The 14746-nt window shown below is 48.9% G+C and overlaps 1 protein-coding gene across 2 annotated transcripts in view; it reads right to left on the bottom strand.

The window, feature by feature from the left end:
* The window catches only part of EDA (ectodysplasin A), a 59954-nt gene that overhangs the window by 24038 nt on the left and 21170 nt on the right, over positions 1-14746 (bottom strand). For both annotated transcript variants that reach the window (XM_058814105.1, XM_058814106.1), the window contains exon 2: positions 373-478. In XM_058814105.1, coding sequence (XP_058670088.1) covers positions 373-478 — 106 coding nt within the window. The remainder of the gene's footprint in view (positions 1-372; positions 479-14746) is intronic.

The raw sequence follows: 14746 nt of genomic DNA, 5'->3' as shown, positions 1-14746 counted from the left end.
CCTTTGCGCTCTTTAATCCAAGCTTTTTACAGCTTTGCTGTCCCTTCACACGAGCTTTGGCCCCACCTGAGACTCCACAGCAACTCAAAACCCCCTTAAAGCAGTCACCAGTTTGGGATGCAGATGTTCCCAGCTGTTTGTTGGATTGTGAAAAGCTCCTTGATAATTTTAAGCAGAGTTGGGTGTGCAAGACAACAAATAAGGACAAAAAATTACAAATTAAAGCCTTAAACAAGCACAGTTCTAGGAGTCAAGGATGGAATTCCTAAGCAGCATTAATTCACACAAGACCTACAGCTGCAGAAATCAGAACTCCTGGAATTCCTCATCTGGGAAGGGACCAAAATCAGTGGGAAACTGAGCAGGACTCACCGTCGGGCCCTTCGCTGCCTTTACTCCTTTTATTCCGACGGACGCGCCTCCCTTCTTCTCCAACGTGCAGCTTCTCCTCGGGGTGGAAGAAGTTCAGCAAGGCCAGCTGTAAGGAGAGGGACAAGTTTAAGCATCTGTGCATCTCAGCCAAGCTGAAAGATTGGAGCCTAAATGCCAAATCCTTTCCAGCAGGGATGAGCAGGAGAGACGAGGAGGACGCGAGACGGCTGCTCACAGGTCTCAGCTTATCCAAGTGCCCTTGGAAGCAGTCTAGGACTTGGGAAAACTCCACCTGAGGGGTTTCAGCATGGAGAATCCTTCCCCCAGAGATGGGAGACAGCAGGCTGCAGGGAGACCTATGGCTGGAAATAATCAAACAACTCAAAGGCCGATGCGATAATTAATAATTTTTCTCTGCAAAACTTGCTCAATCCTGGATCTCCTTCTGCAACATTACTCACTGCCAGTAAGTTTTGCCTCTCTCAACCTCTTCTCTGCAAGCCTCATTAGCTACTAAGATTCAAAGGTCTTCAGGGACCTTTAAATCCAACCCAATATACCACATAAATTAACACTTTAAACCTGCAGCAACATTTGTAACACGAGATTTGCCAGGAGGCAAAAATTTTATGTAGCGACCTCTTACTCAGAAAAAAATTACTGCTGCCTTAAAAGTCTTTAAAGATGAACATCCCGACCCAGAAATCAGAATTTGGGGTTAGAAATCAGAATACCAGCTACCCCCGGGTGTGGCAGCACATCCCCAGCGGCATTTTCCTGTTATTTCCACTTCATAAAAAAGGGAAGTCAAAGATCAATTAGGGACCAAACACCTTCTGTGTGTTACTGTATCCAACAGCCAGGGCTGCTCCGACCAGGAGGGGGTTTTCTTGCTCAAGAAACCCGATCTGCTTATTTCAGCTGTAAATACACAGCAAAACAAAAACACAGCCCAAGACGAGAACCAGGGGGCTTCAAAAAGCAGCCCCAGAGGTTATCGAACCCATCATTGTTCTGAGAACAAAACCTGGGGCATCAAAAGCATCTTTGAAAGAGCAGAGAAGAACAAACACCTCCCCTGAATTGCCGGGCTCGTTAAGCTCCAGCCCATAAAAGTCCCTATCGAGAGCAATAATCGCAAAAGGCCCTTGGCTTTTCACAAGCCCCAGGGCTCTCACCTCCCCTCTCCCTCCCATTCCCGAGGTATTTCCCAAGCACAGCTCCCCTCCCAGCCTCAGCATCCCAGTCCTTCACTCAGATTTTACATCTGCATTTTGCTTCACTCCAACAAGCTCGTCTGCAGTCTCACAAATTGAAATGTTTGGAAACATTTTCGTTTCCAAAGGACAACCCCCAAAGCGTTTCTCAAATTCCCAAACCGTTGCTATTTCCTTCTGTCCCTGGGCAGGCAGGTTTGCACAATTCCTGGGTGTTTGTCACTGCAAGGATGTCGTGGCTGAAAGGACCCAGAAACGCTGTGGGATGATGTGGGATCAGCTTCCCAAAGTCTCACTACTGGGCTTTTAAACATCCCTAAAAGGCAATGATGAGTAAAGCTTACCTGCCTGAGGAAGGCTTACAGGGTTGGATGGACAACTGAAGGCTGTCATTTACAACAAGGAATAAAGGGCGAGAACAATTCCCAAAGCACCACGTTCCCAAAGCTCCCACATCCCACTGCACTGCCCCAGGTGTGGAACACCGGAGCAGGATTCTCCTGCAGGCACCACCGGCACCTGTCCTGACACACCATAGCACAGCCAGGGATGAGAAAAAGTGATTTTCTCTTTAAACCCCTCATTTAACTCACGTTGAGACACTGCAGAACTAATTGAAGGAACAAACTGCATTATAATTTGGGTTAAAGTGTCAATGAAATCCTCAGTATGGCTTTGGAATGCTGTTATTGCCTGGACCATTACTGGATTTACAGAACAAGGTAATAGAGGCTCTAATAGAAATAGAGGCTGCTCCTCCAGGCTGAACCACCCCAGCTCCACTGCTCTGTTCCAGGTTTTACCCTGATGTCACTTGTAACTGACCACTCAGAAAAACACTAAATTTTGGCTAAAAGTAATCTGTCCATTAAACTCTGTATTTCTAGTCAGGAAGAGGAATGACAGTGAGGATGAATGACTGAATCACACCTTTTACTTAAAAAACAAACCCACAAAACCATGTTTTCCAAGAGCAGTGACACACCCCACCTGGGAATGGTCACCACCCCTGTGAGCAGAGAGGGGCTCATCCCCAGGGTGGACCTTCCACAGAGCTGTGAGTTATGCAAACACCAGCACTGACCCTCCTGTGACTGGCACGGAGGGCTCGGGGGTCCTGCTTGGGATGGAGGGAATGCTCAGATCCCCGGGAAGGTCAGGGGCAGGGAAAGGGTGACCAAGGCTCTTGCAGCCACCCAAGCTGCCAAAGGCCAAGTGGCTCTCAGGGGACTCAAGGGCCCCGTTGTTCCAGGGCTGCAGCTGCCTGAGCTCGGGGATGCTCGGCCATGAAGGGCCCGTCTGTGTCCAGCTGAGAGTTGCTTTTTCCATTCAGCACCCCCGAGACAGCAGTGATAAATTGGGGAGAAATTCCTCCCTGTCAGGCCCTGGCACAGGTTGCCCAGAGAAGCTGTGGTGCCCCTGGGACTCTGGAAGTGTCCAAGGCCAGGTTGGATGGGGCTTGGAACATCCTGGGATAGTGGAAGGTGTCCCTGCCCATGGAAAAGGGGTGGAATGAGATGAGATTTGAGGTGCCTTCCAGGCCAAACCATCCTGGGATTTCATCATTCTATGATAAAGTTTTAAAAGCATTTTTCCTTGCTCCATAACAAACCCAAGACTTCCTGTCCGAGTGCATTTTTTCTCTTTTCAGGACAAGGGCTTTAAAATCCTCTTTTCTCAATCTGAATGTTAAATTTGGCCTTTGATGGGGATTAATTTTTATGGTGTTTAAGGTTTCTTCCTTCCTCTGCATCAACCCTGGGCTCATGGGGCACCCTGGCTGTGCCACCTTCTGGGGAATTCTAAAAGGAATTCTTACCTAGTCCATGAAACTCCTCTGAAACTCCTCGTCCTCAAAGTCATGGAGAGCTGATTCTCTCAGTTCACTTTCTGAGCCAGAGAATTTTTCAGGAGTCAAGCACACACAGCTTTTTTGGAAGCAGGTATTTTCACTGCACAGTCTAAACAATTCCCATTTCCCTCCTCCTCCAAGCTAAAGCCCTCAAATCACCCTTAATTTTAGAAACACCGTGGGTTTAATCAAGAGAATCACTATAGGATGCAAAAAGGTCAAAAAGCCAACACAGGAAAAATCCCAGGGGAAGGCATTCCTCAAAATAACCTGGGAAACAATAGCACAGGCACTGCTCGCCGGAGGGAATCGGATCTGCCTCGGTTTCTCTGGGCAAAATAAAGCAAAACAAAGGCACACAGAGCTGGTTTTCCCTGCAGAACCTGCCTGGGAACATTGGACAAAGCTGCTGGAGGATGGATGTCAAGAGAGCACAGGGGGAGCTGCCAAAATAACAGGGCCTCTCAAACTCGTTTGTAGGTCGGACATTTCACACTCCATACAAGTAAAGGATAAAGAAAGGTATTATCATTTTTCATAAAATAAAATATTTGCCTTGTCATTCCAGGCCCTTGTCAAAAGTCTCTTGAAGAGCCACTGGACACTCAGGGAATGTATTTCCAATGGTGAAACAGCCTCAAAGGAAGAAAAGTGAAAAATATAAACCCACCCCATGCAATAATACACAAAGCATGGACTTTTCCTTAGCCTAAGTTGGTAGGAAGAACAAGTGTATTCTTCCTGCAGAAGGGAAAAACACCCAAACCTTCAGGTGTACAAGGCCTTGTGGGTGAAAAGTGAAAAAAACCCAAAGATTTTCTGCCTCTAACAGCTCTCAATTCCTCCTGACAAAACAAGTCCAGCCAAAGATCTCATCCAGAAACCACAGCTCAATGTCTCAAAGCATCTCAGAAAATAAGCATGAACTCACCCTCTTGCACGAGTGTTTAACAGGATTGTTAAAGTCAAATTCCCTCTTCCTCTGCAGTTTGGGAGGTCAGCAGTGTGAGGAGCATAAGAACCAGCCCAGGCTCTGCAGCAGCATTCTCTGCAAGCAATATTGTTGTTTTTCTAGTGCTCTCTAGTTCAGCCTGTGGTTCAGAGGAGCAGCTACTTGAATATCAGCCCCATTGTCCTCCACAGCTTTGCCTCTGGTCACACGTGGTGCACAAAATAAAAAGATCAAGCAGATAATTTATATTCCACCAGCTTGGAAAGAAGCTCGAGGAGTAGCTTTGCTTTATTGAAAAGAAACCCCATCCCACATATTTCAAGAATTGTTTTTGTCATCGTTTCTTGCTCCTCATAAAAATGCAAGGAGCAAACGAGGGAACAATTCCCATTTCAACGTGACAGAACTTCGACACCGTGTCTTGTCTGCAGGACAAGCCACAGCCCTGCCTGCCAAACTCGTGGAATGTCACCAATACCATGAGGGGAGGACCAGAGATGGAGAGAGCAGAGATGGTACAACCTCCACTGCCCACCTTCCTCCCCAGACCTGGTACTCCCAGTGGGAACCCTTGCCAGGGCTCTGGAGCAGGTTCCACACCACAACAAACCCCTGCCCTCAGCTTTTCCTGTGTAAAGCTCCAGTTTGGTTCTCACCTTCAAGATGCCCAGAACTCCTCTGGTCCCTGTTGCTTCATCTATTCCCTCCAAACTCCAGCCACATTCCTGCTCTTTCCAGCTATTCCTGAAGCCCAAGATCCCAGAGGCACAATCCTTCACCCTGGAGTTTGACACAAAATCCCAACTCTCCCTCATTCCAATCTGCACTCAGGGTCCTCACTGGTTTTCAGACACAACAGGGATCTTCAAAAGCATTTTCCACCCAAAGCTGTTCTATAATCCCAAAACACCAGCGATGCAGGGAATGGGTTGGACTCAATGATCTTGAAGGTCTCTTGCTACCTTGTGATTCTGTGCTAAGGAGTTTATCCAGACAGAATAAGCTGGGAGGAGGGATTGAGCTCTGGCCGGGCAGGAGCTGTAACAGAAGAGCCAACACTCGTGAGGAGCTTCACAAAAATGACAGCCAAGGAGTCAAGGGAGTATTTGACCACAAGAACACAGAAATGACCTTGGACTTGGAGATGGACCATGGAATGCCATGGCCTGGGGGCACAGCACCTGCCAGCAGGCAGGAACTCCCATCCCAGCACATCTACACCCTGAATATGCCGCCAGTGCTTTTGGAACAGGATTTGAGATGCTGCCAACATGCTGAGCACTGGGTCAAAATCCTCTCCCAAGGACTGTGCAGTCCCAGTTTGGAGAAGGCCAGGGAATGACACTCTGGGTCTTCCAAGCACTCCAGTAACAGATACCAACTGGAGACCAATGGAGAGGAGGGAGCAGGTTTTCCCAGGACTTACTGGTATTTTACATTCAGTACCCAGGAAAGCCAAGGTGTTTTGCAGGACAGAACCCTAAATCCAACTGCCAGTTCTCAACCTGAGCCAAAGTGATGGACAGGGAATTCGTTCCTATCAGAACAATTAAAACACCTTATAAACTTCCCTTCAGATCCAAAACTTTCCCTCTCTCTTCCTCCTTTCCATGTGGAACTGGGCTTTAAGCAGACCTATGACAGCAGAATCACACCCTGCAACTCCAAGTCCAAACAGGAATTTCCTCCTTTCCTCTAATCCAAACCTTCCTCAGCTCAAACTCAGCTTAGCTCAGTAAGCAACATCCCAAATACTTACATTTCGACCACTGACCCAGTTGAACACACCACTTGAGTTTTAGTTTCAATCAGCTCAGGGAACCTGGAGCAAATGCAGCCAAACCTGGCAGGTAAGGACACGGCAGAGGGGCAGGCAGGTGGATTTGCTCCTGGTGGGAGGAGTGAAGTGCAACTTTGGAAAAGGAAGGTTCCAGCATTCCTTCAGACACAGAGGATAACCTATGGAGCCCTCAGAAATACTTTCTGCCCAAAATCTTCACAGAAAATTGGTTTCAGCACAAAATGGAACCAGGTCCACAGTCCGAATCCCTGGATTCCACACATCCCACAACTTTCCCTGACTGTAGGAGCAGCTCAATCACTAAATTTGACCCCAAACCAGCACCACCTCCAGCCTAGAAGGCCATGATTTGTTAAACAAGGCTGTTTATCCATGCACTTGTCTAAGACACCCTTCCCTGGAGCTGCCCTGTGCTGGAGGGGACCTGGTGGCTCCCACAAGGACTCTGATGGGGGGACAATGCCGTGGAGGTGGACACAGCTCCAGCTGAGCAACAGCTCAAGCTTCCCATTCCTTACACCTGCTGGCACTGAAGGGAAAGCTCAAACACAACCCAGATGTGAGCAGAACAAGGTCAAAGCTGAGTTTAACACTGCACATGAAGACACCTGCAGTGAATTTTTTACTGGTAGCAGGAATAAGAGATTCCTGCTGCAGGCTCCGGGTCCGGCACAGCAGAGCCAGGGGAAGTTCCTCGCTGGGAACAGGCTGGTTAAATGCTGAGAGGGATCAATGTCAGTAAGGTAGGGAACTTAAATCAGTTCCTTTTGCCTCCCAAGGAAATCAAATTTAGCTGTGAAGCAGCGCCAGGCAGGGATCTGCTGTCTATTAGCAGGAATTCTCAGTTTTTCACATTTTAATTAGCTTTTGTAGCCCTTTGCAGGCCAATTTTCAGCCAGCTGGGCTACGCCCCCCTCCAGATGGAGGTCATGGCTTCTTCTCCTTCATTCCAGCAGCAATTCCTTCCTTATTTGAGCAGTTATATTCCCAAAATATTAATACATTTTATAAAACACAGCACACACTTGCTCTGGGGGAATGCAACCCTCAGCACTTCCATACCAGCCATAGTTCCTCTTCCATCCTCCAGATGCACCATTGCTCTTGCTCCTCATGACCTGAAGCTTCTCCAGCATATCCAGAACAACATGAGGTCAACAGCACAATCTTCCTCAGGCCAGAATCCCTCTTAAAAATATTCCCCAAACCAGGAGCTGCTCCAACAAAGAGCTTCATGCCCCTGCTGCTTCCCTTGCAGCACCTCTGTTCCCTGCAAAATGAAGAACTGGGCTCTTTCCAGCCTGAAATCACCCCTGGGGCTCCTCCTTAAGAGAAAAATTCCTTTTGCCAGGTCTGAAAACACTTTCAGGAATATCTGGAAGGTCCTGCTTGTCATGGCAGGAACAATGACCTCAGCTGCTTCCACAACCAACATAACAAGACCATAACATGCACAGGGACCATTCCCAGAGGACGCTCTGGATCACCTCCACTGAAGGTGTTTTTTGCCACTCAACTCCTTCAACTCCCACCAATTCCAGACATTTCTCAAGAGACAGGAGCATTGACATCCCAACATCAGGGAAGAGCAGCTGATTCAATGAACAGTCCCCTTTTTGAACCCATCTCCAAAGCAGATAAACACTCCAGGTGGCCAAGCCACCTCTTCCTGCAGCAGGTGACCAACCAGATCTTGCTCTGGAGTTTTCCACTGGGAATGTGGCTGAAGGATCCAAATGTATGGCATTTTCCAGTTCTTTGGTATTTGGCCTTTTATCTCCATTCTACATAACCCCATTGCCTGGAGTGGGACCAGCTGCAGCAAAGAATTGGTATGGATTCACTCATGGATATGGATCCATATGAGAGAAAGTTACAGGAGAACATCTGTCAGACACTGGAGCTGATGCACTTCATTCTGCCCTTGCTCTCAGACAAACCCTCCTATTGGGTTTTGAGGGGGGAAATATTAAAAAATCTTCATAAATTTAAATATCTCTGCTGTTCAGATAATTGAGCTGTTTAAGGAAGTATCCAAGGCCAGGTTGGATGGGGCTTGGAACATCCTGGGATAGTGGAAGGTGTCCCTGCCCATGGAAAAGGGGTGGAATAAGATGAGCATTGAGGTCCCTTCCAGGCCAAACCATCCTGGGATTTCATCATTCTATGATAAAATTTTAAAACCATTTTCCCTTGCTCCATAACAAACCCAAGACTTCCTATCCAAGTGCAATTTTTCCCTTTTCAGCAGAAGGACTTTAAAATTCTCTTTCCTCAATCTGAATGTTAAATTTGGCCTTCGGTGGGGATTAATTTTTATGACGTTTTATTGGAAGAAGAAGAACGGAAGGGAAAGAAACAGGAGGAGGGAATCAAGTAGTCCAAATTGAATTGAATTAAAATGAAAACAAGTCTGCTGAAAATGTAACACCCACAAAATAATGCATCCATGAAACAGCGTGGATAAACAGCCCACTGCAGCAACTGGGAAATAATCCAGGCATTACCCAGCCATCCACATCAAGGGTGAAGGTTTTAATGGCAATTCCCACACCTGCAGGGATGCCTGGAATTGTGGTGGGAGACAGTGACTGCCTGGTTAATTCTATACAATAATCTGCTCAAATAAATTACGCTCTGTTGCCTAATTAATCAGATCCCCTGCAATTAACATCAAGGAGCCAATGACCTCATGCAGACAGGATTAAAAGCTCTGCAAGGCTCCGTTCCGGGCACAGCCATGGGAACAAGTCCCTGCAAGGCAGGGCTGGGTGCAGTGCCAGAGATGCTCCTTCATGCAGGAATTGCAAAACTCCACATCCTACAGGGGCTCCCTAGAAGCCAACTGGACATGGCATGGGAATGGGGGAATAGGGAATGTCCCCTCGCGCTCTGGGTCCAGGGAGAACCAAGGGGCTTCTCAGCACGTGGCACTGCCTCCAGATAAACGTCCTGCTTCCCAAAAATTGGATTATAGAAACGTGGAATGGTTGGGCTTGAAGGGACCTTCAAGAACATTTGGCCCACTCCTCTGCCTTGGACAGGGACACCTTCCACTAGTCTAGGTTGCTCCAAGCCTCATCCAACCAAGCCTTGAATATTTGTAGGATTGAGGTATCCACCTCCACTCCAGGCACCCTGTGCCAGTGGTGGTAAAAACCACTCTTATTGTAAAAAACCTCAAATTCTACTGCTGTTTAGTCCCCTCCTTGCCTGGCTTCCCCTGCCTGTGTGAGCTCAGCAGCAGGAATTGTCTCCTCTGGAAGTGAGGACACGTGGAGCAGCTCCCACAGCCATGGCACCCGCCAAAACCACCAGCATGAGGGGAAAAGAACACCCCAGCACCTCTGGGATGGATCCTTCCAGAAGCAAACCTGTGGCACCCTGGCCCATCTGCCAGCTGGGCCATCTCCTCATCCTTGGAATGTGCTCTGAGACATGTGAGCAGCTGAGGGAGTCAGAGGAGGTGGCTCCATGGAGCGCCTGGAGCGGTGCCATGGGATTGACCAGGCTGGCCCTACCCCACCATGGCCTGTGCACTGGGACAGCACAGCCCTGAGCTACGAGGGATGAGCTGAATCAGAAATGCCACGATGTGCTGTGGAAACTCTGGGAAAAGGAGCTGGGAGGAGCTCAGGAATGTGAGCTTTGCAAGCCGCTATCTCACAGCCGTTCCCAGCACCGTGCGCACCCCCGGCCGCCTCCAGGCCCAGCTCTGGGGCCACCAAACCCAGCTCCACTTGCTGCTGCGAGCACCAGACAGTTCTTAATCACAACAACATTCCCCACTCGCTCTTCACATGGCAACAGCTCCGTTTTCCATCCAAACAACCCATCCCAAGCCCCACGGCCTGGCCAGCGAGCGCGAGCAGCTGGCACGGCACAAGCAAGCAGATTGCGAAGCCGCGCGCAGGAATTCCATCACCTTCCCAGCAAACGAACCTCAACCACGGCATTCCCGGCGCTCTGGCTGCGGGTGGGAGCCACGGCAGCCCCAGAGTAGAGGCAGAGGTGTGAGTTTGTGCAAGCCAAGCCTTTCTGAGCCTGGCTTTGAAGTGCAGAGACCAACGCACGTCTTCAAACAGCGCCCAAGGCTGCACAGCAGCATCGGCTCAGCGGCTCCCGCCATGCGCCGCAGCCCATCCAGATGTTTCCAGCCAGGCAGCCAGGCCAGCTGCTGCACAGCTGCCTCGTGTCGGGCTGGGGCAGCTCCTGGGAGGGAGCAGAGCTAGCTCAACATCCCCTATGACATGTTCTGACTCCGTGAGGCTGAAAGAAAAAGGTTTTGTGCTGGCTGAGTTGTTTGTCGAAAGGAGTTTAAGTAAGGAAAGTAGTAAAGGATTTAATATTTCAGCTCCTGGATGGTGGTCATGCCTCTGCAGCAGATGGTTCTCTATCCTATGGTAAAACTGATGCACTGGGAGGTTAAAAGAACCCAGAAGGTTAAAAAAAATGGAAGGTTAAAATAAAAAGGGGCCAGAAAAATAATTTCATTGAAAGTTCTGTCTATACCCAGTGGCTAAAATGAGGCTTACTGACTTGGACTATTTGGAGTTGGCCAGCAGCTTCTGACCCTGGAAAAGAGACAATACCTGCAGCAAAGGGTGGGGAATTCAAGACCATAGGATCTGACATTGGTTTGGGTTGGAGGGACCTTAAAGCCCATCATGTTCTACCCCTTGCCATGGGGACACCAGACCAGGCTGCTCCAAGCCCTGTCCAAGCTGGCCTTGGACACTCCCAGGGCTGGGGTGGCCACAGATTCTTTGGGTAACCTGTGCCAGGGCCCCACCACCCTCACAGCCAGGAATTCCTTCCCAATATCCCATCTATCCCTGCGCTCTGGCAGTGGGAAGCCATTCCTTGTCCTGGCACTCCAAAGTCACTCTCCAGTCTCCCACAAAACTCCAACACACAACTTGGGGTGACATATGAGCTGGGGGGCTGGAGGGGGGTCTCATCCAGGCACTCCTCACACTCACCAGTAACAGGAAATGCTGCTGTGGTGAAGGAAAATTAAGAAAACAAACCCCTCCTGCAGCCAGGGACTGTTTTCCTACTCCTCTGTGCAAGACAAGCAGTGACATCGCTTGGGGCTCAGCATAAGAAAAAAAAAAAATACTGTTTACAGAGAGAATTTTGCAACCTCTCCTAATGTCATCCTGGGTCATATTTTGCCCATGATGGGGACACAAAACCTGAGGGAAACTCCAAAGGCTGTGAAGCCCCAGGGTGCTCCCTGCAGCTCCTGCCTGGACATGGAGAGGCATCACCACGTGCTGGAGAAGGACCCACAAACCTTCTAAAGGCTTGAAACTAAAGAAGGATGGAAAATGTTTAACTTTTGCCAGGAAAAAGTATCAAATATATCCTCCTAGGATTTTTTAGACAGCTTGGTTTGGGTTTGTTTGTTGTATTATTTTGTTTTTTTTTTTTTTCCTAAAGTTGAAACTGGTTTCCTAAATCATCCTGGACAGACAAACAACAAGGGACATCACACAATTCAAAACCCAAACAAAGATGAGTCCACTGGTCAACTTTTGCTACAAATTGAGTGGATTAAACCCTTTATTTTTCAATAATGACCAGCCATGCTGCCTGCAGAGCACCAAAAGGTCAAGGGCAGGATCTGGCTAAAATCCCATTCCCAAGGAGCAACAATACCAGGGACCAGCTGGAACCACCACTGTGGGATTCCCCGGGGGTGATCAGGTTCAGGATTTTTATTCCCCTGACCCCTGGGATCAGCCAAGCTGGGAAAAGCTCCCACAAAACAGCTCCAAACGAGAGGGATATTTTACCATAACTTTAAATAAACAAGAGCAGAGGAGAGAGAGGAGATGCTGCTGGGAACTACAAAGGGGAACTGTAAACACAACAGCAGATAAAGCAGATGGATGTTTGAAACAACCATTTGCACTGAGGAAAACACATGGGATCCGTCCCCAAGCCCGCAGGGAATGAATTTACTGCAGCCAGAAACCACGTGCTGCAGTCAAATTTCCATTTATAACCATTACCTGCTAAGCCTGAAAAACCCACAAATAAAATCCAGGGCAGCAGAAATTTGTAACGTTGCAACAGGAAAAACCAAAGGACTGAGGATCCCATGTGGAGAGAAGGATACTGGGAATGCTGCTGCTGGGAGCTCAGGGTGCCCAAGGGCAGAAATGCATCTGGTGGGTTTAATTCCCAGAGAACTCGGACATCCAGCACCCAAAGGAGAGGGAAATGTTTGGTCTGGATCACATCAGCCTCAGTTCTGACTCTCTTTTTCTTTCTCCAGCAGAGCAAACAAATTGATTTTTATTATTAGCCTGGAGAGGTGCAGGGTGGAGGTGGGAAGTGAGTGAGCAGAGCAGGAACCAGCCTCTGGTGAGAGATCTTCTGGAAGAAAGCACACAAACTACCAATAAAACAGCCTTATAAAGTGAATTATTTGAGAATGACACCACCTTTTAACAATGGTATTTTGGTAGCAGCTCCCACTCCTCTGGCAGCACCTTCACCTATAGCTTGTGGCTGAATTTTAAAGTTTAATTAATTAAACCATGGCCAGGGAGGCAGGAGGAGAATGTATTGCTTTGGACCACAGTCAAATAACAGATGCAGACACTGGACTAACTGAGACACACTTGGCACTACTGGAATATGCCAGACTCCCAAAAAAGCCCATTCCCCACTTCTCTTTGCTCTGCCTACACATGGCAGCTCCTCACACAGGGCTGGGATTAAAGGGGGAACATTTCACCAGTGCTGGGAAGGGATCCTGAGGTACATGTGTGATCCTAAAGAAATTCAGAGAATTAATGAGCAGCCTCCCCTCCTTCCCAGATGCTCCCATATATCACTGGGCACAGACAGCACAGAGTCAGACAACTTTATGCAGCAAGGTCACCTTTCAAAAGGAGAAGCCACCCAAGGCCTCTTTCAACTTTTAGAGTGGAAGAAAAAAAAGAGAAAAGGAGAAAGAACATCTGAAAGGGATGAAACCCCCCAAAATTCACCTCACTGCTAACAAACAACTCCCCGCGGCCTGAGCGTGCAGAGCCGCCCTGAACCCGCTTCCTTGTGGGATGCCAAAAGCACTGTCAGTCTTGCATTCCCAGAGGAGAGGAGGGATTCCTGAACCAGCTGTCTGTGTGCAGACAGCTCCAGCAGCAAGTCCCAACACCTTCCCCTGCGGCCCTGCTTTCTGGCCTCACCCACAGCCGTCAGGGGCTCTTTGAGTGTTGACAAATCCTGTTCTGCACAGCTCCCCACCACGGGAAGCAACAAAAGGCTGGGCTGTGCTGCTGTGGATTAGCTGCTCTCATCCCTCTAGCCAGGAGCTGTGCCTGTTCCCTGCATTCATCAGGAGGATTCTTTAGCCAAGCATGAGGCAGAAAACTCAGGGAAAGACAACAAACAGGGATGCTCGTCCCACCCCACGCTCCACCAGAGGCACCAGGACAACTAAAGTGGTCTTCACTTCAAGCACAGCCTCAAGCTGTGCCAGAGGAGGCTCAGGTTGGACAGCAGGAGGAATTTCTGCATGGAAAGAGTGGCCAGGCATTGAAGGGGCTGCCCAGGGAGGTTTGGAGTGCCCATCCATCCCTGGAGGTGTCCAAGAACACCTGGATGTGGCACTCGGTGACAATGTGGTCCCAGGTTGGACTGGCTGATCTTGGAGGGCTTTTCGAAGCTCCGTGGTTCTGTGTGATAAGTGAAAAAGCAGCACTTACTGCAAGCAGAACATTCCAGGCAGGGAATGTGTGAGCTTCTCTCAAGCTGCTCCTCCACCTTTTTCCTTGTTCAGCACCTCCAGCACCTTTCCTGACCCCTTAGCTCTGCTGCAGCTGAAGCTCCATCCCTGTTCCAGCATCTTCTCTTGACACCAATGCCAGCTCATGTCTTTTAGCAGCAGTTATTCAATGACAAGCAGATTTTGAGACACGTCTCACGTGGCACTGGAGTCTTTCCACCAGCAGTCAGGGCAGCCAGCTCTTCCTGTCACAGCCAGACCAGGAAAACTGATCCAGGGAAAAGGGAAATGCACTGGCACAACCTGGCCACAAACACTCAAAGCCCAGAGCACAAGATCATGTCCCCAGGAGGACTATGTAGAAACCCAGACTGGTTTGGGTTGGGAGGGAAATTAAGGTTCATCCAGTTCCATCCCCTGCCATGGGCAGAGTCACCTCCCACTGTCCCAGGTTGCTCCAAATCTCATCCAACCTGGCCTTGGACACTTCCAGGGATGGGACAGCCACAGCCTCTGTGGCTCTGTGTCCACAGAAATGCCCATGGGCTAAGGATGGACAGTGCCCCTGCCCCAAAAACCCAATGTATGTACACAATATATAAATATAAATGTAAATAGAAACAGCAGCCTCTTTACCAACACTGGTACAAAACCAATATAAAACCAGAACAAGGCTCCACTTTCCCATCAGCAATACACACAACCCCCCAACACAAACACAAGCAGATCTGAGGCATCATTCAAGCCTGGCTGATGAATAATGTTGAGAATAATCCCTTTAACACAGCTCTGCTCCCCACTTCCCTCC

Source organism: Ammospiza caudacuta, chromosome 14, assembly GCF_027887145.1.
Source record: "Ammospiza caudacuta isolate bAmmCau1 chromosome 14, bAmmCau1.pri, whole genome shotgun sequence".
In the NCBI taxonomy this organism is placed as follows: Eukaryota; Metazoa; Chordata; class Aves; order Passeriformes; family Passerellidae; genus Ammospiza; species Ammospiza caudacuta.
This window is presented reverse-complemented; position numbering and strand designations above follow the sequence as displayed.